Below are 26310 nucleotides of genomic sequence, written 5' to 3' on the forward strand. Positions count from 1 at the left end.
TTATGACTTGCGAGAAATAACTTGCGATGGATCTCCAGTCTTTCTACTTGGAAGCACGATGACAAAAGGAAGGAATATATGACCCGGTATTTAAGTAATAATCGGCTATAAAGACATTGAATGGGTCAACAAATTTCTTAGTTATAACCGAAAGTCGTTATAAGCAACATGTACATTTTATATTAAAAGTGAAAGTATGTATATATGTACGTAAGCCAGTTGTAGTTGCTGATTAATTTCAATGACGATTGACCGTTATCCATATCAAAACATAGTATAAAACAAAGTCTCTTCCGTCTGTCTATCCCTAATCCCTATGTATGCTTTGATCTTTTAAACTACACAAAGGATTTTGATGAGGTTTCTAATAGATAGAGCGATTCAAGAGGACGGTTTTTATGTATAATACGTGCATAATATAGTAAAGGGTTGAAATAGGGGTTGAAAAGGATGTGCTTCAAAAACATAAAAAGCTGTGCATTGATTAAGCGAAAATATTGAGAAGATATACAGCCAGCTTCAAGGATTGTTTTTATCTCAATGATAAAACCATCGGGGGAGGGGGTATGTCGAGAAAGTGGGGATAAATAATCGAATATTTTTATTTTCAAATATACCCAAGTGGCGAATCTAATAAAAGAGCATGACGTGCACATTACAAAACTGTATGTAATTTTCAATCAATATTGGTCACTATAGCTGATTTGTCGTTATATCTAATTGTTGTTCTAGCCGATACTTTCATGTGTATGCTTATATGGGAATTCTGCAGGAACCTTTCATTTTTGTTGTTATAAACTGTTCGTTATTATAACCAATTTAACGCCCTTGCATGTGGTCGAATTTAACCTGTTAACGAACTTATACTATTAAGTAATTCCGGTATTATAATTTTATCGGGCAATAATTGGGAAGCAATATGGACCAAGTGCTTCTCAGACGGCTTAATTTCATATATATCTTTTCTTGTTGAATTTAGGTAAGAATGAAATACGTTTCGTATCTGACTGTAGTTGCGTCAAATATCGCTCTTAAACACATAATTTTAAAAAACTTCAACTCTACGTAATTTCAATTAGAAAAGAAATATCAAAAATCCTACCTTTTTTAAATGAACTTTTTGGTGACGTTAAACCTCTCTTAAACCAATAATATTATCCCTAAAGAGGAAAGTCACTGGTATGTTGCAGTGATAGTTTTCAGTATAGTTCTTCTAATTTGTTTTTATTACTATTTTATATATGCAATACATTCAATACTTTTAATTTAATTAACAGATATACGTATATACCTCCTACAAAGAGAGGGTGAAAAGTTTTGTAACGTCTGTTGGATATTAATTAGTGTAGGATATTTGTACTTGTAATTTTATTAAATTGGTTTCAACACATTGATTGCTATTTTTAATTGATATTTATTTATTATTCACTTTATTTGTTTCTAAAAATAAAATTGGATGAAATAAAATTGCATAATAACAATTTATATTTTGTTTTCAGGTATTTAAAAATTGCAGTTACAAGTAATTGAATGAAAACAGAAGAAAATTTCAAATTTTATGTGGCGTAATTTAATTTAAGGTATTTATATTCTATATTAGTATTTCTATCGAACGTGTCATAACAATATTCCTCGAAGTCGTATGTCTGTCGAGAAATGTCAGGATAACATAGAACAAGATAACACTATTCGATATATCAAGTTAAAGAAAGATGTTTGCAAAAATATTTCCTCTAATTATTCCCTGGTACATTTTGAGAATAAAAAAATCAGGACATCCTTCAAATAGTTAAAAATAGAAGTGAATAAATTGGCAGTACATAGTCGATGTGGCAGTACTAAAGTCGTGTGAGTGCGACCCCTGTAGTCCAGAGATTTTCAAAATCGACCTCATTACATTAACTTCCTCTGGGAAGTTAATATAAGGAAAACAGAAAAGTTCAAAAAATGGCACAAAAACCTTAGCTACGACGTCTTCAATTGGAGGTAATTCTTGTTTCTAGATTATTATTTTCTACCTTGTTGTACTAACCACAATGAAACTATAAAAGATTTATTCCATTTCATTCGTTGCCAGCGTTCGGTTAATTTCACATTCAATTGCTACATTTTTTTTTCGTTCAACGATCAAATGTCTTATTTTAGTTACATAGCTCTTTTAAGTGTAAAATTAGAAGTAGGAAATGTAAAATTGGATTATTTTAGGGTGGGGCGTAGGAGAGGGAGGCGTCGGGTTTTAAACTTGTAAAAATTTTTACTACAGGCCAAAAGAATGATTCTGTTTGTCAATTTGCAATTTGTAGTAGGCTGAAAAAACATGGCACATCACCCTGCATGACGGTACAAAAATTCAAATCGGTATTCCTTCAAATAACGAAAATATGGGATTGCCTTCGTCTTAAATGCGACTGTATGTCCTTTAAACAAATCTGAATTGGCTGCAACCAAATTTCTTGTAAAAGCCTTCTTGAGAGAGATATATTTCAACATCACAGACGTGTTCCTTCCTTTTAAAATCGGCCTTTTTTAAGATGTTTAAGGTAGTACGAGTGCCAAGGCAATATAAGACTTAAGGTTGAAATTATTTGTACCTTATTTTCAACTTTGATGATGAATTTTGTTATAACTTAATGAATGTAGACAAAAATGAGACTAAAATTTTTCGAAATCTACGTTGGTTTTCGATGTATCGAAAGCTAAATAATTAAACAAAATTTTCGATATTTTATCTTATCGTCTTATTGTGTCCCTATTGCCGTGTTAATATATCTTATTTTATTATTAAGGTTTTAACTTCAATTTTAATAGTTTTTTTTTTTTAAATTTTCACCGTCTAATTTTTGAGAAATCTATGATAACATATCATCCATCTACCGTTTTCCCATAAGACAAATGTTAAATATGACATTAATTTGAAGTCATTTATTTATTTAAATAATCAGGCAGCTTCCTCTAAAATTTTCAGCATTGATTTAAATTTGATTCAACTTCATATAAAAAAAAATCAAACCTTTTATCCAAAATTGCCCTGGCGTTCATACATCCTTAATTCTAGAATTGTTTGCAGTTTGTAAAAGATGCTTGTGAATTCTTATAGAGTTCATCTACTTTACAATTTCCAGGATTTCGACATAAATGATCTGTCAATATCATTTTTATACCATTCATATATGTAATATGCAAGGTATACTAAGTTTTGGCCCAAGTTTGTAACGCTTGAAAATATTGATGCTACGCACAAAATTTTGGTATTGGTAAAATCACCTAATTAGTCCATTTTCGGTTGTCCGTCCGTCCGTCTGTCAACTCGATAACTCTAAAACGAAAAAATATATCAAGCTGAAATTTTTACAGCGTACTCAGGACGTAAAAAGTGAGGTCGAGTTTGTAAATGAGCAACATAGGTCATTGGGTCTTGATCTAAAAAATGTTCCTTATAAAAAACAAAACAACTTTTGTTTGATATATTTATTTGTAAACACCACTGTTTACCCGTGAGGGCGCAAATTATATAGTATGTATTATATGGGAATATCAGTTATATATGTGTGACATGTATGTATGTGTAATGTAACAGTGTAATCAACACAGTTTATACATGTAATTTCAATAATTAACTCAATCAATTGTTGTTTTTTAGAAAATTTTGGAAAAATTAAACAATAGTTTACTGACTCAGTTTGCACTCTTGACCTGTTGACATTCTCACACAAACATGTACACATCTATACACATTTGTGTACCTCTACATAACAAACGAACTCCATAAAATACATTGATTAAAGCGTCTGCATGCGTACATGCGTGTTTCTGAATCACACCAGAGTATTGTTAACCTACATATACTTGGGAGATTTGAACTTGGACTAAATATTATCTCATCTTCACCATTCCCTATTGTCTCTTAGTATTCGTAAATATTTTACGTCATTCGATGGTCGTTGCTTCGTTTGTTATATCTTTTGTATAATAAGAGCGACAAGGAGAAATAATATCATGTTAATGTACGATAGAGTAGGCTATTAAGTATGTATTAGGTGAAATAAACCTAAAATTATATTAGTATTATCAAAGTTATTAAATGAGAACTCTAGAATGTATCGAATTAATTAGCAAATCGACGAGTCAAAGTTAAATTCGAGTTAAATCGGCTATTTATAAGACTAATTGGTTAGCTAATTCAAACTGATGATGACTACATGATAACCGAAATATGTATTTATATAATATAAAATTGATTCAGGAAATTGGTGAAAAAATCGAAATTTAACTCCAAATATCATAGACAAAATATTTTGTGTGTGCATGGCAATTTAAGAAATTTTTACAAAAGTAACACAATTTGAGAAATTTTTGCAACATAAATAAAAACTAATGTGAAAAATAAAAAACAAGATCTTTCCTCTCGCTGTTCCTCGGAACATAATCGAAGCTCGATTAATAGAATTTGTGAGAGGCGGAAATTTACTTGCTGGAAGTTAATTTATTTAGAAGTTAAAAATCTTTTTCTTAGATGGTATTCACGAAAATTATCATGCCAAAAGTTTTGAATAGCCGCTATTACATTACAAGGCGACATATTTGCGACGATAAAAAGGCTCCCTGGAAGCTATAACAAATAAAAAAAAACTAAAACAAAAAGTTAATCGTCCCTCGGTTACCACCGATGTGATCATGATTTTTTTTCAAACATTTGGTAATTCGACCTTTTGATCGATCATAAGAAAAATTGATACGGAAATTTCGGACACTCAATTATACTATTGTTCCATTTATTTAATCTCTAGATTGATAGCCGCCCGCTTCGCTGGGTTTAAAAGTAAAGACTGGTAAGGATCACCGTATTATAGCTTTCACTTCCCTCGCTCTCTATTATTCCCCTTTCATAACACTCGAAATAGGGATATGGATTGTTTTACGCAGGCAAAATATGTGTACAATTTTTAATTTTTTTAAAATTATGTAAAATAGTTATTCATTGAGTATATCATTGCAGATGACCATGAATTGTATTTTTACCAGTTTTACAGAAATCTTTAATCTATGGTTCAAATGATGCTCATAGATGGTGCAGTAAGACGTTTTTTTAATAAATTAACCGTTATCAATAACACATATATAAGCTGCAATAGCTACTGAACTACTTATAGTTGTGCTCGTCTGAGTGGCTAGTATTGCCTTGACTCTGAATAAAACTTCGACTTTATAGCGAAGTGCGATAAGGCGAGACATAAAAAATATCACTTACACATTCTTTTTCTTCACCCGACATCGTGCTTCTTCGCGAGAATGTGAAGGAGGGTTTATCGAGAAACACTAGAGACGCTGTGTTTTATTATACGTAAAGATTTTAATTAACAGAATCATTAAGGAATTAATTTGCTTGTAAGTGTGTATAATGTATTATGTATGTGATAGTTACCATTATAATAAATTATATTCATAGAATTAATAATACCTAATAAGGTTATTTTATATGTAAATTTATTAAATATGACACGGTTAAATTGATATTATAACGAAGTGTGTACATAAATATTACAGGATACAAAAAATAATCATTTTGGTTAGTTTATTTAGTACAAGGTAAAATTTTGAAGAAATTGTATTTATAATATTTTAACATTATAATTTCTGAGATTTCGCCACTTATATTATAAGCAAAAAAAGAACGTAGATTCAAAAGTCTTATATAATAATGTGAAAGTTTGTGTGTGCTGTATAGAGCTTAGGATTTAAGGTTCTGGCAAACAAAAGATGATCTGCCTAACCGGCCATAGATCAAATATTGCCTACTACATGAGTGATATATGAACTATACCCATAGAAGTATTAACAGAACCGTAAAGTGGCCATCCAAACGGTTGATCGTTATAGAGAGAGACCTAAAAAAAGTACGCGTATAGCTGCCTTCGTCTGTCTTATATTACCTGTATGAAATATACAGATATGCACGTGTTTATACAATAATTCAAAATATTAATATATCGCTTTGTCAGGCTGAGAGACCCGTATGTTATAGTATGTTATACAGAATGTTCGATTTACATCTAGGCATATAAATATCACGAGTATGGCAGAATACACGCGTTAAGCAATGCATCTAAGTGAGAGGTATCATATACATGTGTTGAAGCTTCGACATGCGTTGAGATAGTTGTAAGACGCTTGGGGAGTGGGAGTTTCTTAGTTGAATAAATGAACTACAACAGATAAGCAACGATACAAGTCACTTTTGCAATTTCATATAACACCTATAATAGCTCTTACTTAGATGCATTGCTTAAGGCATGTACTCTGTCATACTCGTGATATTTGTATGTCTAGATGTAAATCGATCATTCTGTATATCACTTTCTGCGTTTGTCATAGCTAGCTTATTGTAATCAACGCAAAAATGAATGCAATTAGTGCTAAGAGATATGGTGAAAAATAGATTCTGGATTTATTGTCAATTTATAGATTTGTAATCTTTAAATATATACATTATACTAGTTAGTGAAGGGGTGAATGTAGTATTTTGTACATTCTTGATAACGAGTGTTAACTTACAAATGAAGCGCTCGCTCGCAAATTATTATGTATTAACTTAATACATATAATTCTTCATAAAGATTCCATCGTTTAAGTCGGATAAAGTAATTGAAAACAAACTCCATTTACGTCCATTAAAAGCAAAATTCTTGTGTTTTTCTTTATTTGAGATTAGTTTGTTATAAATGATAAGGATTTTTTGTCACACACATTTGCATTGATTTTTGCGAATATTCGGCACATAACTAAATACTAATATAAACTTTTTAGAAAAAACAAATTTCTTAACAATTTCGGAAAAAGAAATTTGTTTGATCGACAGAAAATGGTAAAAAAAAAAAATTTGTCTCTTGTTTCTAGAATTTTCATTCCAGGCCAGGAACACATGTCAATATCTCTATAATTCTATCCAAGAGAAAATTAATATTAGAGATAGTTCCCGATTTGCGATGGCACTTCTTAGAATGAGAGGCTTGTTTAGAAAAAAAATTACTATTTCCAACGCTATAAAACTTTCACAAAACAGCAAATCGTTGTTGGAAGTAATCTCATATTTTTTTAGTCACTTTTTTGTTAAATAATGGCCATTTTTATTGAATCACCTGTTATTTCATACCAGATTATATTATTGCCATGGTGGTCAAAAAATTGCTAAAATTAGATAATAACAACTGAAAACAAACAATTGATTGAGTTAATTGTTGAAATACCATGTATAGACAGTGTTGATTAATCTGTCACATTACACATACATACGTGTCACACACATATAACTGATATACCCATATAATACTACAATTTGCGCATATTATGCGCTCTCACGGGTAAACAGTCTACCCAGATGTCTACGAAAAAATGTTTCAAACAAAAGTTATTTATTTTTTTTTATAAGGAACATTTTATATTTAAACTTTTGTGCTATCTCTAACGGTTTACAAGATGGATCCTCCAGACCCGAGATCCAATTGACCTATATTGCTCATTTACGAACTCGACCTCACTTTTTATGTCCTCAGCACGCTATAAAATCTTGATATCTCTTTTCCTTTTTGAATAATCGTGATGACAGACGACAGGCAGGCAGACAACCGGAAATGGATTAATTAGGTGATTTTATGAACACCTATACTAAAATTTTGTTCATAGCATCAATATTTTTAATGATTAAAAACTTGGGACTAAACTTAGTATACCTTGGTATATTTCATATACATGGTATAATATTTTAACCACCAGAATGTTGTTGGAGAATCAATATTCAGCTAATACTGCCAACACATCCAATTCACTGTCTGTTTATAAATAAATCATTTATCAATTATTATCAGAACAAAATAATATTTTTCATATCGAATGTTATTCAGTTTTTTATAGAACTGTTTGATTTTTCCAAGAATTAAATCTATTGTATTTTATCATTGTTTTTTTTTTTATTTTTATTATTATAAAATTTAATTTAACTTTTATAATTTAAAATTATAAATATATATTACGTTTTTAAAATAGAATAGATATTGGAAGTCATTGACATATTATATTTATATTAATTATCATTATTATTTAAATGTAATGTTTAAATTGTTATATATTTATTATTGCAAGGTTATGAAGAAGAGAAATATTAATTATTACTTTTCTGTTAAAGTTATTAATTACAAGTTGCAAATAAAACGTTCTGGTATATATGACCCTTAGAAGCTAAAATAATAACTTTCTGATTAAGTATAGTAAAATTTCCCCTGAACCTTGTTTATAATAAATTTTAATAGTCGATAGTGCTAGTAATAGAGGATAGTGGACAGTAGTAGTCAAGTCACAAAATTATTGGAAGTCAGTAGGAGCGCTCTTTTTAGCCATTACAAGTTGCTTACTAGTTGTGGCCTAGTTTATTTCGGCTTCTAAGACTCTGCCCAGCTCTTGTGATGATAAAAACTCATTTTGTTAGCAATAGAGAACTTGCATTAATTTTTTTTTACCACAAATTCATATACAATTAAAGAATAATTCATTTAAAGTATCTTTAAGTAATTTTTTTTAAATTAATAATTCCATTTTGTTTTTTAATTATTAATAAAAAAGAGATATATTTTTGAATAAAGAAAACGGTAATGACGTATTTACACCCGTGGAGGCTGTGAGCCAATCACGCTAAATTTACATTTTTCAATTTTTTATTATGGAAAATTACGTTTAATTAGACAAAAAATTCATCATTCTGCATGGTATTTTATTATTTCTTCGTGCGGTGGCGTTGCTTAATCGGTGTGTTGACGTCACTGGTGTTTGAATTTATAGTTTAGAAATTTCAATTATAAAATTACATGAAAAATCGATTAAAAAAAATTTTTTTTGTAAATTAATAATTTTTTAGTAATTAAGTAATTTTTAGTAAACTTTCGAAAAAAAATAAAATTAAAAAACATGCAACTTCTCTATGCTTTGACAACCTCTCAGAATTGAAATCAGTCAATATCAAACATTTTTTGCATTTCTTGCTCAACAGCAATTGGGTCAAAGTTGGATGGGTTAGCCCCCTTTCAAGGTATCAAAATAAACCTTAGAGTGTAAGTGATAGTTGTCACATTCGGACAACCACTGTAAGATAGATTATTTATTTCCCTTTATGTCATTCCACTCTTTTAATCAAACTTTCTAAAAACACCTGAAAATTGATATTATTATTGGATTTTCGTGGTAAAAGAATAATTTTCTCTCGGAAAGTTAATAATAGTGGTAGATAATGTATATTTACCTACACGTTATTCGACTATGAAAATATAAATTGATCATTTTTACCTATTTGACAAATGAGGAATCGTTAGAAGCTTCTTAATTGCCCGCTGGTCATAATCTATGTATCATTATATATGTAACATTAATTTGAATATGGCGCCCTCTAGAGGACATAAAGTAATGATCGAAAAACAAATTTTGATTTATTTATAGCGTGTTTGGTTACAAATTAAAGGGCGTAATTAGCACTTTTCAAAAATATATATATTGTTATACTTAATCATGTATTTTCGTCTGTTCCCTCCGATCTTCTAAACTACTTAGCATAATTTGACAAATGAGGTATCGTTAGAAGAATCTTGATGGTCCATTGGTTATAGGGTATGTATCATCACATTAAATTGAATACTGCGCCCTCTAGAGGACATAAAACTATGATAGAACTTTTCAAATATGTATAAATTGTTATACTTTCTCACGAAATTATAATCCCCAAATGATTTAAATATAATAAAGTTCGAATACTAAAACCCTTACTTATTACAGAATCGCGATCATAAAAGTATGAAAACAAGAAAATATTTTCATCTGAAATTGTTATGATAAGTAAAATCGTCATTAAAGTCGGGGGATGTCTAAGATCAATCAATTTTCCACAGTCGGAGAGGTCCCCCGACTGTAATGACGATTTTACTTATCATAACAATTTTAGATGAAAATGTTTTCTTGTTTGCATACTTTTAAGACCGCGATTCTGTAATTGTCGAGGTTTTAGTTTACGAACTTTATTTTACTATATTACTAAGTATAAAAATTATAGTAAAAATTTAGTATGTTTGAAACCGTAAAATTGCATGGAATTTATTAAATAACTATGTAAACCACACTTCATTAAAAAAATAAATATCTTTTAATTATTATTTCATATAACTTGTGGTTGAATTTTTTAGGATAATATAATAGTTTTTTATAAAATTATTTCAAAGAACTACGCACGTATTTTATTAGTATTTTTTCAAGGATTACATATTAAAAATTTGACGTATTCGTGCAACAAAAATTTCTCAGATAACTTTGGTGTAATATAATTTAACCTTAAACTGCCAACTATTCGTTTTTACTTAACTTAAAATTCTGAATTTTTTTACTTTTATTGTATAACGAGTGGTTTTGTTCAGATTATTTGCTGTGGAATAAATAAGATTCACTTGACAAAAAATAAAGTGGTTTTAAGGGCCTCGGTGGGTTAAGTTTAATTATATTTTTAATTGTTGAATCCAACTAATTTACTTAAAGTATTTCAAAGTATAGCTTTACTTCATCATTAAAATTTAGGACATGTTTCCGCGTATTCTACCATTTTCAATTGAAAACTATTGAATACGTTGAATGAAACACGACACGTTCGTAAAAAGGAATAAATGTCTCGACAATAAAGAATATTTTTTTACACTCAATGGTAATATATATTTAATTGGTTTATAAATAACTCGAAATAAATCACAAAATAACATCGAATGAGTTTGTTCTGGTTTACACGTTAATGATGATTATTATGTATTATTGTAACTTCGATTTTATTATGAATAAATAATAACAATATGCATACGAAATTATAAAATTTAAATATGGTACTGTATGATCAAGTAACAACCAATTATAAGGCATGATAATCACATTATTGTAATGCAAACATTTCACGTAAGATCTATATTCAGATATAGTTTTTTTTTTATAATTTCGACTTAAGGAGATAGGAGGGGAATTTTGGATAAAAGGCTTGATTTATTTTATATGAAGTTTGACTAAGTCTAAACCAATTGTGAAATTTTTAGGTGGGGTTGCCTATTATTTAAATAATTTAATGACTTCAAAAGTAGCAATATTTAACATTGGTTGTATGGGAAACCGATAGATGGATTATATGTTTTCATAGATTTCTCCAAAACTAGTCGGTGGAAATATAAAAAAAATTAGTTAAATTAAATTTAAAACCTTAATAAATTATTGAAAGTAAAAAGAAACTCGCTGTGCCTGAATAATTAAAGATGTATGAGCATGGTGAATTATATTATTGACCAGTATAAAACTTGAAATTTATGAATTGACAGTATAAAACGAAAATTATGAAGAAAATTATTCGATACCTGAAGTAATTTTCAAAATATCGAAAATTGAAAATTTTGTTCAATTATTTAGTTTTTGATATTTCGAAAACTAAGGCAGATATCGAACCAGTTTATTCTTTTTTTTCATCTACATTCATGAAGTTATAACAAAATTAATCATCAAAGTTGAAAATAAGGTACAAAAAGGCGGGGACTAGGTGCGATCCGAAAGGTCCACGCGATTAACTTGATGAGATAATATTATCCATGTTTGATATAATTTTTAGGATTCGTTTTTTTTTTTTAAATTATGTATGTTTTTTTGTTTAGATAAATATTGATTAATGTTAAGTTTATTTATTTACTTTTTAATAATTTTATTCCAGACTAGGGTAATACTTCCTTTGTTTGATAATTATGATAAAATTTTATCTTTAAAATTTTTCCAAAGCATGTTTTGTTTTGAAATAAATTGTAACTAAGTCGCTGCTATTTACTATTTAATCAGTGATTGATAAAATTTTAAAAATAGGTCTAGAAGTTTCGGGTCATTGACTGTCACTTTAAGAAAACAATTTTAAATGAAACAAGGCTATACTGTAAACACTAATCTACAATCAAAAGTTTCGTTATTATTAGTTTTACGCTCTACTCTCCCACAGACGTAATAATTTGGCAGTTATATCGGAAAGGCCGGAAATTTAAAATGCTGTTTTGAAGGTCGTGTCTAACAACTTTTTGCTCTATATAAAAATTTGTTGAGTATCGGACAAAATGTTTTTTGTATATTTTTTATATATTATTTTGCAAAAATAAGCTTGCGGCGACACAAAAACATTCTTAACCTGGGGAATCGTTCTTGAAAATTTGCGTCAGTGAAAAAGTAAATTTGCCTCTGTAAATTACTATTATACGCCAGTAAAATCTTACAAAAAAAAAAAAATAAAATAAAATAAATAATAAAAAACCGCTAAAATCACAATACGCGATGTTTTAGCTACCTAAAAATTTCACTCTCTATCTTTCATATTTTTGGATTTGGATCTTTGGACACCAAAGATTTGCCCTAATTTGTCCTTGCGCGAGAAAACAATGATGTTTACGAAAAATTTTTTCAAACAAAAGTTGTTTATTTTGGTATAAGGAACATTTTTTCCATTTAAACTTTTGTTCTATCTCTAACGGTTTAACATAAGTAAAACTCAACATTTTAGCATTTCTGAAATTTTTCAAGCATATCTCAAAGACTTAGATACGGAACTGCAGATCGATCGGCTTCAATTGTTTCAAATTTAGTATACTTTCAAATGATACTAGCATCTTATGTCAAAAGCTCATAGTTTTTGAATTGAACTGAAAAAAGTTTTTCATGTATTACGCAGGAAGCTTTTTTTTGCTTGCAAAACGTGGTTTCACACTTCTTAAGAGGTCCAAATCCTTCTCTTAAGAGATTTTAATGTAGGATTTGACTGGCGTATTATCTATTCATTCAATGATTGCTAAAAACCACTTTAAGATTGTTATCGTAGTTCTAATCACAGCCACCAGTCGTATGACAAAATAATTTTCATGTTTGAGGTTGAAGACAAGTTCATCGGTGCAGTATTTTATCATTTTAGACAAAAGTTATATCTTTGGAAATAAGCATCAAAATTTTGTCTCCATTTCTGGCGATTATCGGGATAAGTTGACATGTATATTTAATTTACCTGGCCTTTGTACGTACTGTATTTAAATTTGTTTTTGTTGCATTTAATATGTGCACATAATAATATTCCTGTATGGGAGGTTGATGGTTGTAAGTTCATGTATTCGGGGTCATGTCCTAGTTTAATGTCCTAGTAAAAACTTGCTCTTAGTAACTCACTAGTTATAGCTCGTTGTGCTAGATACATGTATGGATGAATTGTATAGCCTGGTTAGCTTGGCTGGTTGGTAGTTGATAGGCATTACTACTCCTTTCACCACCAACAATTATTATTAACATTCGCTTTCGTCCTGTGATGCTGTTACTAATAGCTTCGTGTGCTATATTAGGCCAACAAATATTATATGTATGCATTCTGTTTAAATATATGCATAGGATTTGTCATTCATTCAATGATGGACGAGTGCATTTTATATTTAGAAGGTGAATATACTTCAAATATTTTTAACAACCATTAAAAGCAATCAAATATGTGGGATAAAATTTGAACATTTTCAACCGTTCGTGTTGATCGCAGTTTATTTATACTTTTATTAAATTTGTATGATTGAATTAACGCATAAACATGTGTTTTTAATTCATAATATCTGAATTTTTCGGGTTTAATAAAATATGTAGGTACGATAATCCTAGAAAATATATAAGGATCTTCAGTAAAGATAAATAGTGTAAATGTTACAGGAAAAGTCGATTGTTTGTAAGAGTTGACTCTTTCTAGGCAGAGTAATATCTTACTTAAAGCATCAGTAACAGTTTATTAAAAATGAGTAAACATATTTTTTTCTAGGAAGAGCTAACTATGCCTGCCGTGGTTAAGTAAAAGTTGATGAAAGTAAATTAATTTAGTTTAAGTATGCCAGGTTCCTTGTAACAAATGATAGTCTAATTTCTATTTGTTTCTTTGTTTTACAATACTGATATACGGATGTTTTACAGGACTAATACCGTGTGTTTAGCGTAATTCTCATGTTGAATAGTCATTTTCAGTTGTTTTCTTTCGATTAAATGCAATAAAGACATATTTTTCCGAAAGCTAACGATTTTCGAAATAGTGTTTTATATAAAAAAAAGTTAGTGTTTTTATGAGAATCAACTTTCTAATTTAAAGTGTTGTTATTTCATCTATTAAATTATAGAATTTAAATTGGCTATTTAAAGGATATACGAGCGCCAGGGCAATTTTGGATAAAAGGATTGATTTTTTTTACAAGGGGGGGGGGGATTGCCCGATTATTTATATGTTTTCATAGATTTCTCCAAAACTAGTCGGTAGAAATTAAATAAAAACTATTTCAAGTTAAAACTTTATGAGCACGGTAGTGAGGACTCAAATAAAAAAAAATATATTTATTCAATTTTGAGGGTGAATTATGTTATAACTTGATTATAAGGCGAAAAGAAACAATATAATTTGAAAATTTTTAATTATATAGATTTTGATATTTCGCTAATTGAGGCTGATATCGAAAAATTTTATTCTTAATTTTCGTCTACATTTATGGAGTTATAACCACATTAATCATCAAAGATCAAAAAAAGGTACAAATGATTTCAACCCTAGGTCTAAAATATCCTTGGCGCTCGTACTACCTTAAGTTATTTTTTGATGGATTATTACAAAACAAACTATTAGCCATAATAGATTAAAATGGCTACTCTGTATCTTATGTTTTTGTACAGTAATGTAATTGATAATATCACTGATAAAGATTACTAATAAAAAAAGCATAGTTTTGTAATGCATGTGTACGTACATACCAGTGATGAGACGAATGTTGATTTTTGTGCATTCGCGAATGTACAACATTAAATGCATGCGAATGTTAACATTCAAATGAGGTGCTCACAAATTCTAATGTATTACCTTAATTAATCCTTAAATAGTATTTCTCCAGCATGTTTTTTCTGTCTATACCTTATCTTTCTTATTTCTTTATCAAATTCCATGATTCACCCCTTATTTTCAAGCTTATCATGTTGGCTTCTGGCGATAAATATACTCACGGGCAGTGATTAAAAAGTGATACAATAAAAAAACTTTTAACAAAAAGAAAACCGACATCAAAAGACAAACTATTCCAAAACAAATTAATATGCACTAAAAAGTAAAAAATAACGATAATATAATGTATAGTTACAATTATTGTTATTTTTGGAGTCGGTGTCAGTCAAAGAAACAACTGTGACAGAACATCTACATTAACTTCGCTGACACCGACTCCAAAAATAACAATAATTGTAACTACATTATACTATCGTTATTTTTTACTTTTTAGTACATATTAATTTGTTTTGGAATAGTTTGCTTTTTTGAAGTCGGTTTTGTTTTTGTTTAAAAGTTTTTTGAATTTTAATGAATCTGAAGTACACTAACTAATTTGTCACTAAAAAAAGAATCATCGAAATCGATAGGCGTGATATTGAGTTATTCGTCCATTTATCGCGCACATACTAAATGCAAATTTAAGACTTATATGGATTTCTAATGGATGCCATTGTTAAAACTGGACCAAATTGAAATGGAACCACACGGGAAGCACCAGCTTTCAAATAGATAAAGAATCATCAAAATCGGTTCACCCAGTCAAAGTTCCGAGGTAACAAACAATAAAAAAAAAAATACATTCAAATTGAGAACCTCCTCCTTTTTTGTTTTAAGTCTGTTAAAAAATATGAGTAAAGAACATATTAGTGAAGTTTGGGCTTATTTTGCAATTTATGATACATAAGAATATAGTTTAAAAAACTAAAAATCACGCTTATTGATTGTTCTAAGTATATATGTATAGTATGGTTATCGGTAGTATAATAAATGTATATAACTGATGATGTCCTATTCATGGGTATGATATTAGAGAGTTACATACAACATATAATTTATATACAGGTGAAGATAATATAAAAATGATGATGATTTTTTGTCAAAAACATTCGCATTGGTTTTTGAGAATGCGAATGTTAAAAAATGTGCGGTTATTCGTCACATCACTAATGTGCACATACATATAAAACTACGTACATAATGTATATTTAAAAATATATTACAAGATAATATCATACAATAACAATACAATATACGTATGATGTAAAACTTTGTATTTACAAACATAACACAGCTGTTTTACTTACTTAGTTTGACTTAATGTAAGTGTAGTGTGTACATACATACACTATGTTGTGTATGTTTGACCTTCATTTGTAATAATATGTAATGATTATTGAGAATAATCTAGAAGAAAGTGGAATAAAAAATTGATAATATCAACAAATAAAAATTAGATTTTGATTAAATTCATTTATTTGATATCGGATGATTTTAACAGACAAAATGGAATGGAAGAATATAGTCTGCTCTTTTGAATACTTAAAATAGAGAATACCCTTAAGGTAGTACGAGCGCCAAGGCAATTTTAGACTTAGGGTTGGAATTATTTGTACCTTATTTTCAAATTCGATGATGAATATTGTTATCTTCATGAATGTAGACAAAAAATAATTGGTTTTCGAAATATCGAAAGCTAAATAAAAATTAAAAAAAATATTCAATTTTCGTTATTTTCAAAATTACTCCAGATATCGAAAAATTTTATTCTTTCTTTTCGTCTTATATTGTCAAATAATAACATAATTCGCCTTCAAAATTGAAAATATATATTTTTTTTAATTTGTGTCCTCACTACAGTGCTTATACATCCTTAATTAGTCGGGCACCGGTGTTTTTTTTAAGGTCCTCACTTAATTTAAATAGTTTATTTTAATTTTCACCGACTAGTTTTGGAGAACTGTATGAAAATATTTCATCCATCTACCATTTTACCATAAAACCATTGTTAAATCAGCCTACTTTTGAAGTCATTTATTTATTTAAATAATCGGGCAACCTTTCCTAAAATTGATTTAAACTTTTTGTAAAAAAAATCAAGTCTTTTGCCAAAATTGCCCTGAAGCTCGTACATCCTTATTGCAGAATGCAAAATTTTATGCTAAGGTTAAAAAAATATCATACTGATAAGAGATAAAATTGTTTATTGTTTTACGAAAAATAACATTATAATAAAAATTTGCTTTTATTCTTACCACGTAAAATACCGCTATGGACTGATGCGTTAAGCCCAGTGCGTTATGTAAAACCTACTCTAAAATTCTTTAATACCGCGTTAAGAACTGTCTTCAATGGTAGATTAGGCTAAACTGAAATTGTAGGCAGATTAGGTTTAGATTTGAGCTGTACCAAACCGTATGTACCGAATACTGAATAACGGATACGCCATCTACTACTGAGTAGAAAAAAAAAAAAATTAGCAAAATATTACCAATTGAAATTTTATTAGGTAATATGTATCCAAAGTAACGAATGTAACGATAACGATTGTAAGGGGTTCTGATTATTTTAGTAACGAATACATGCGGATACTCAATTTCTCGTTACTTTTACAGCACTAATTAGGCTATAAAGCTTGCTCAGTAGATGAAGACTCGGAGGCTTAAAAATATATTGTGTTACCAAATAAACCTGCCTTAAAAAGTTGTTTTGAAACATGTCCATCTTTCAGCAAAGCTCAATTTTGAGCTTAAGTTTAGCTCATTAAAGAAAAAAAAACTGTGTATAAGACTTCAGTATTTCAATGCCTTTTTAAATCGAGATATTGATGATGTTCATTCCCTAACATTATTATTCCAAATATTAATTCAGTTGCATACAAATGCATCAATTAAGTTAATTGATTGGTGACAGATATCCATTTTTATTTCTTTTGGTAATATGACAGATTTGATCTCACCTTGAAAATTATTGATGCTATTTACGGAGTTCAAGATTGCAGAAACCATGTTATTCAATATTTTAAAATGTGTAATAAACATTGGTGTTCGAGGTATTGAATTTTCTCAAAATTCTAATGAGTTTCGATTGTGATTGGATTATCTAATTTACCCGACTATGTGCTAAGTTATGGGGTTAAATTAAAAATACTCGCGATATAAAATTTTGAGAGATTTACTATTAATATTAATCGGAGGTCCAAATAATTAAATGAAGGCAAACTCAACTTTAATTTTCCCCAGCATATGGTCTATATTATTATTTTTAATATTTTTTTTGTAAATATCTCTCTTCTTAATATTTCAGTATGTAAACAAAAATATTAAAATGCGCAAAAAATGACGTTTATAAACTTTTCATAGTAATTTTCTTTTTAGAATTTTTAATAGTGCAATAAATATTTCATTGAAAATAGTCAGTTTATATTTTTTGAAATTAATTGAAATTTTTTTGGAAAGTCATCAATTAAGATATTAATTTCCGCCGATTTTTTAGTACCGGTAATATATCTATTAAAAATTGCAATCTATATATCTCTTCTCTTCTTCTATATATATATATAAGCGATTTACCACTGACTGACTCATCACGAAATCTCCGAAACTATCGTTAATAAAAGAAGGATAGATTCACATCCAAATGGTTAGTGTGTCCAGCGAAACCGGCGGGAATCAGCTAGTATATATATATATATATATATATATATATATATATAAAAGTTCAGAGCTCAAATTTACACGATATATAACCTGCTTCGCGAGAACGGTTTTTAGCTTTATTTAACCCCAGGAGATGGAAGTGAGGATGAAAGTTTGTTTGCCTAAATGTCATGTTAGGTACTAGGTTTTTTTTTAATATCATGTTATTTATAATATTTACAAACGATAATTCTTATTATTCTCACAAGCATTATGTTATGAATGTCTCTTCAGTAATTGAAAATCTCTAAATAATCCATTCGTTTGTCTGTCAGTTCGCATGTGTACACGATATCTCGAAAATGAAATGAGATTCAGAACTGAAATTGGCATATAGTGCTCAAAACGTAAAAAGTGAGTTTGATTTCGTAAATAAGCAAGAGTAGGTTAATTTGATTTTGGGTCTATAGGATCTCTCTTGATTTTCAATGTTTGATAACTATTTGTATTATCTGAATCATTTAAGAACGCATTCTTTCTTTTATAATGGAATGAGAATTTTTCGTTCTAAAATATGTTTTTGGCGTGTAAGTAACGGAGGTAATTTTTTTCGAAGTTATTTATTCAAATTAGATATATTTCTATAATAATTTTTTGGAACTTGTTCAAAATTTATAATTAGCATGAATATTTTACTTACATAATCTATATTATGCTTATAGCTTATCAAAATAAATGTTGTCCCTTTAAATATTTTCTAATTAAAAATAGTTTATTTTTAGTCATATTTACTTTACTACTGTACAGTCAAAACCTATTTTAACGGCATCTATAACTAATTATACATGGTCGCATAGGCGTCCCTAAAATCAAATGCAGCAATCGCAGAAGAAAAACTAAATTTCCACTAAAAATCACAAAATAAAATAAAATAAAAACTTTCAACAAAAGAAAACCACTTCAAAATAAAAACTTTTCCAAAACAAATTAATATGCTTTCAAAAGTAACAAAATAACGATCATATAATGTAGTTAATATTATTGTTATTTTTGGAGAGTAAATCAATATGCATGGCAAAATTTTCGACCAACAAATCGTGTCCTACATCTGACATCAGCTCAGTTTTCTTTTGTCCTTCAATGGCCATCAAACCAATCCTGATAGCCTATCCTCTCCCAATTTTACTCCTTAGATAGGTTTTCAGACGCATGAGTTACTAAAATGACCTTTCAGCCGTTGCTGTGATAATTGGCCAGGAAAGACTAATTTCAAATAAACCATGTCAGGAAATTTTGTGAACCAAATTGATTAATAAGACTGGTTCGTAAAAATACTTAATACACAATTCGATAAATAATGATGAAAATGATTCCAAACTTGTAACACGCGAGTTTTTGGATTTTTTTTTCACTATTAACCGAATTGTGAATTTAGTATATTTATGGTTAATTTAAAAGCAATTATAAAATGCATATTAATTATACAAATTGCATATTTTTAATTTCTTATAAATCAATTTAGGTCACAAAATTTCCTGGTGCTCTAAAGAATCGAATGCCGAAAACCGCATTCAAGTCCGACTTATTGTTCAAATTTTTCGAACTTTGACCATTTTTAGTGTTTTGTTTCTGCGACTAATAGTAAATCGCTTATAACAACTATCGAACTGGTCTCCAAATATACGTTTGAAGACTTTCATGTGACTTATTGTCAAAGTTCATGAGAATACTTAACCGGCACTTAAAACTTAAGAATTTTATGAGTGTTTACATAATTTAATTAATATGAATAAACTAATTAATGTATGTTAGTAATAATAATTAATACATTGTTTATAAAATATAATAACAATTAAAACAATAACAATTTTACACAATCAACTTTTAATGGTGTAGGTACTTAATGAATAATTATTACGCCATTTTGTTTATTTATAATATTTATATGTATATATTTTATAATATATGCAATATTTAAATAAATATAAATAATTTTAAAAATAAAATTAGGTTAGTCTTTGATGTAGAATAAATTTTGATGCATATTGAAATATGAAAATATACTTATTTCACGTTAGTAACTGTCAAGATTAATGCAAATTTTAAATTTCACAAATATTAATAATTTTGAATAATGCTTTAGTAAAATTGTCGAATATAGAGAATATAAGCAATGTGATTTATGCTTTGAATATAAAAGTAAATAGACAAAGTGTAATATTACAAAAAATGGTTATTAGAATTATATTTGGTCTAAAAAAGACTGAAAGTTGTAGAGACATATGAAAGATACGAAAATTTTGACGATTCACAGTTTATGTAGTTTATGTACTTGAATTGTTAAAGTTTTACCTAAAAAATAAAAATTATTTCAATACGAATAAAGTTAGTATAAATCGTTATACAAGGTAGCAGCGTAGGTATGTGAGCTCCTTATGCGATTACAAATGTGTAGATTTAGGACCTCGAAACCAGGCAATTCGCCTGTATAATAAATTTAAAAGTAGTAAGACAATTAATTCTATAATGGAGAAAGATATTTTTATAACTGCAGTGAAAAAGTACTTATTGTCTATTTGTCCGCATTATCTAGACGAAGTTTTATATTTTTAATCTATTGATACTTTGTTATTAGGTGACTTACAAATCGCTTTGCAAATTTTACTATGGATAGATTCATTAATTTATAAGCATTTTATTGTAAGGATTTATATTCCTTAAATATTTGACTTCTCAGTTGAATTGATAATAATGACAACATTGAAATTTAAATTATACTGGTTTCATTTTAAAAGAAATGAAGTTTTGTATCCTTAACCGAATCACACTCGGGATTGATACTCGGGAGTCATTTGACTTTTTAGTATCAGATTCTGATTATAGTTTGCATATTTTCATGTTTTTAAATCTCGCTCAACAGTGAAAACGTGCTTTTTCATATCCTCCATTTTTTAAAACTAAATTTACAACATATTACACAGTACAAATGTCGAAATATTCAAATCTAGCGTAAATTTTGGAAACCCTTTACATTTGAGTTCTTAATTAATCAATCACGTTTGAATGAATCGAGTCCAATACAGTTTCTATTAATTGGAAACACCTTCATGAAACAGGAAATATGATTACACTAAATTAGAGTTAGAGATTTTGTACTGCGATTATATTAGAGAAGTGTTGTTTTGCGATTCAACTAGAACAAACTGATCCACTCTGATGATTGCATTATAAATAATAACAATTTTTAATTTTCTTACTACCGATACAACATATACGTTTATATATAGAAAACAATTTCCTTTTCATCCTGTAAATGAAATGATTGAATGGTTTCAAAATAAAATATTATTTCTAAATATAAATTTTCTCTTGTAATTGTTGTAAATGTAGGTGAAATTCATATAAAACTCATGTAGAATGCGGTCATGAATATTTAAAATAAATACTTATAAATAAGCGAAAATATCATAGAATTTACTTTAATCAATAATTATTAATAAAATATAATAATTGTTCTTGTAACGCTTGAAATATTTATGTTTACATAATATTATGTGTGCAAGTATTTATTCCAAGTAAATAATAGAGAAAATGTGGGCTTTATGCGTTGCCTCTGGTGTCTACAGATTCCTGCAGCTTCGAATGCTTAATATAGCCTTTTCCACAGGGCACACAGGAACACTTGGTTTAAGGAAGTCAATTCTACAAAAATGATTAGATGTAACAGAAACAGTGTCCTTTACAAAAAATTTCAAATTGTTATACCATGTATATGAAATATACCAAGTACTAAGTTTAGTCCCAAGTTTGTAACGCTTAAAAATATTGACGCTATGAACAAAATTTTGGTATAGGTGTTCATAAAATCACCTAATTAGTCCATTTCCGATTGTCGGCCTGTCTGTCTATCTGTCATCTGTCCGTCTGTCCTCACTATAACTCAAAAACAAAAAGAAATATCAAGCTGAAATTTTTATAACGTGCTGACGACGTTAAAGGTGAGATCGAGGTCGTAAATTAGCAACATAGGTCAATTGGGTCTTGGCCCATAAGATCCATCTTGTAATCCGTTAGAGATAGAACAAAAGTTAAAATGTAAAATGTTCCTTATAAAAAAATTAACAACTTTTTTTCGTTAACATCACTGTTTAACCGTGAGAACGCAAATTGTATAGTATGTATTATATGGGTATATCAGTTATAATATGTGTGACATGTATTTGTAATGTGACAGAGAAATACCATGCATAGACAGATCAACTCTGTCTATGCATGGTATTTCAACTATTAACTCAGTAAATTGTTTGTTTTCACTTGTTTACTTTTGAATTTCTATAAGAGGTTCGAAAAACCATTCTACTCGGTGTCTTGAAAATTCCATTTTTAAAATATTTTTTTCAGAGTTACAAACAAATAATTTTAATAACTACCTCCTCCACCCTGGCTTACAAAAAAAAAGAGAACGATGGAAAACACAAAACCAAAATTTTGGCAGATACAAAAAATTAAATTTCATTATATTTTCTTTTGATTTCAACAGCTCAAAAAAACTGATTTAGCTAACAATTAGTTAATAATATTAGGTATCAATTCATAACAGTTTTCACAATTATATACCCTTGGAAAAACTATATATGTACGACATAAAAACATTTTGTTGGTACAGAATGCAAATTTTCCAATTTCAGTACACATACCTACAACAATAAAAAAAAATATCTATTGATTGAATCATATCAAACTTATGTGATGAGGTAATTTTCTTTTGAGGGAAAGTTTTCGCATATGAATAGTGAAATGGTTTTTTTTGTCTTAGATAGTATTTCAACATACTTGAAACTGATTACTTGCTAACAAGTAAAGATTATATTGTAATTTTATACATAAATTTGTTTTTAGTAATCTTTCATATTATCGTTATTACAATAAAAGAAATAAAAATTTATGGTATTTTTCTTAGGATGTACTCTTCTGAATATACAAATGAGATGTTTTTTCTTCTTATAATAACAATATTACGATTCTCAATAAGGGAGATTTTTACAGTATGCTTGAAAAACACAAGGTCCAAAGTAACTTAAGAACAAATGTCCCAATTCTTCGTGTTTTTAATTGTCATAATTATTTTTTCCCATAGACTTTCCATAAAATATGTCTTGCCAACTATTCATATTTTTGATCCTCTCTCTTCTCCTTGATGCGTCACATTTTCTGCAACCTCCTTGCAAATATATCTTCACAATTTCTAGACCCGTTTATAAATAATCAAATATTTACAAAGTTTAATCTCTCACGTTCCAAACTCTTGAAAGAAGAACTTTAGGATTCCGTTGCTGAAGGGTAAAAAACGTAAAGCCCATATAGTTTCGTAATTTTTAGAACTATTCTTTACCTTTCCTTATAGGCCTATGCAAGATTACTCATTAAACGGCGGCTAAAAAGATCTGGAATTAAGGTAACATGTTATGATTTTCCGTTAATTTTTGTCGGTATTTCTCTAAAAGTAACTCATTTATACAGCTGGTGTCTTATTATTGATAAAGATAAAGTTATTGTAGAATCTGACACCTGCCATTTATTGCACCTTGTATTATATGCAAATAACATTTTTGTATATAATTTTTTTTATTGAATTCGTTTTGTTCAAAAGTCTAGACTTTCATAGACGTTAGATTTTATAAAAAATGACATTAAAGTATTATCATTTCTTTCTCTTTTTTTCGTAGTATGAATTAAAATTTTAATTCGCTAATTATACAGTAAATTATGTATTAATCGCCAGTTAAAATGAAAATATGGATAATTTTTTGTCTTAACAAAATTTCCAGTTTTGTGTTAAAAGTATTTATGCGATTAAAGACAAACTTATGTACATTTATAATTAAGTGAAAATGTGAACAACAATAATAAGTAATTATAATTAAGTGTTTATAGTTAACTCAATAATTGCAGGAACTCGGGCACAACATTTTCTCGAAAAATAATAAAATATTTATCATAAGTTTTGCTGCTTCAAACTTGTTATAAATTTTTCTGCAAGTCAAATAAATTATGAAATGATAAATTACATAATAATCGTATTTTAGGATTCTATGGCCCAAAGACCATATTTACCTGGCTTGTTAGTAAATAGTTCTTACAAGACTATACTTTTAATAACGTAGTTGCCTCGCTTTTTTCGTTAGGTAATTTATTTGAACTATTGCAGCAGTCAATATGGTGGCAGGCATAAGCAGGCTTAAACCATAAGCTAGCAGTTGACCATTAAAAAGAGGAGTAATTTTTGTAAGACAGTTTCATTCAATAAATACATTTGATTAATATTGTTGTAAATTACTATGGTTTCTTATTGTATATATATATATATATATATATATATATATATATATATATATATCTATTTATTCAAATCCAGTTAATGCCTGTAATAGTCCGCATGGTCAAATGATTTTCCAATAGTATTTGACTAATAATCCATTTAAACAAGAATATTAAACTGATGAAAAATCACACGAGCATTAGAGACGAAAAAGAAGACAAAGAAATTCTATGCGAGGCTTCAATTTTTATCGCAGAAAATGTATTGCGAAAATAAATTGCCTTAAATTCGATCTATTCGTCAAATATTATAAAAAATAATTAAATACATAATCAACGTTTTAATTATTCCCATTTTTACTAAACGTTTATTTTCGATTCAATTAACTGTGTAATTTTATACATAATTTCTATTCAATGACCTTCAAATGAGCGATGTCTTTAAACTTTCAAATAAAAACAATACTGATAAAGTTTTCTTCATCTGTTATAATAAATTTTCTTTTTATATTTTCAGGTGTGACGTCGTTCGTATGGCCGGGCGTCGAGGCCTGCTGCACCATGGTGAAGACCTTTCAGGCCTATCTACCGCACTGCCATCGCACCTACTCGTGCATACACTGCCGAGCACATCTCGCAAATCACGACGAACTTATATCAAAGGTAATTATTTAAAAAAAAATTTTTTTGTTTTACTTTCAGCAAGTTTATCTATTTTGTCCTGTTTTTTCACAACAATGCCACTTCACTAAAATTAGTCAATTTTAACATATTCTATACTTAGAAAACCAAGTTAAAAAGTCGCAAGTTTGCTGTATCTAAATAGATAGTGGTGCGTCACAAATTGTGCTCGCTGTGGTTTTAAACATTTTCCCTTTGTATTTTATAATATAACTACTTTTGTGAAATTAATTGAGATATTTCGTTAAACTCTTTAGAATACAAATGTAACAAGCTGTTTTTGACAAAACAGAGCGCTCAGTTACTTGACTGAGCTATCTATAAGCACACAGCACTCCATGCCTCTATCAAAAATTAATTGTTGACACATAGGGTGTCGGTGCTCGACCTAAACGCAATCATTTGTTATTGTAGGGTTATTAATTTTGGGATTTGTATTCACGGTAAGAAATGTATGGCGTTTACTACAATTTTGGTATGATATAGAGACAGATACATATAGTATCTATGTTAGCATAAATAACATTACTGTATTGAATAGGGCTATCTACCAGGAGTATTGTGAGTACGCCAACCAGTATGGGCCATTACTTATATTACTATTCCGTCAATACAGTTCATAGTATGGCGTTCACACCGATACTGACATAGTGATATTTACAAAAAAAAATTTTACCGTGTTTTATTCGGAATTAATAAATATTATTTCGATTTGAATGACATCAACTTGTCAAAAAAAAGTAAATTAGAAGGTTTTTATTGAAAGGT

The 26310-nt window shown here is 28.6% G+C and overlaps 1 protein-coding gene across 2 annotated transcripts in view; it reads left to right on the top strand.

The window, feature by feature from the left end:
* The window catches only part of LOC123292062 (protein yippee-like 1), an 81646-nt gene that overhangs the window by 34335 nt on the left and 21001 nt on the right, over positions 1-26310 (top strand). The window contains exons 2-3 of one of the 2 annotated variants that reach the window (XM_044872573.1): positions 1500-1580; positions 25379-25524. In XM_044872573.1, coding sequence (XP_044728508.1) covers positions 25423-25524 — 102 coding nt within the window. In that variant the 5' untranslated portion in view covers positions 1500-1580; positions 25379-25422. The remainder of the gene's footprint in view (positions 1-1499; positions 1581-25378; positions 25525-26310) is intronic. The other variant, XM_044872572.1, reaches the window with a different exon arrangement.

The sequence above is a fragment of the Chrysoperla carnea genome, chromosome 2, assembly GCF_905475395.1.
Source record: "Chrysoperla carnea chromosome 2, inChrCarn1.1, whole genome shotgun sequence".
Taxonomy (NCBI): Eukaryota; Metazoa; Arthropoda; class Insecta; order Neuroptera; family Chrysopidae; genus Chrysoperla; species Chrysoperla carnea.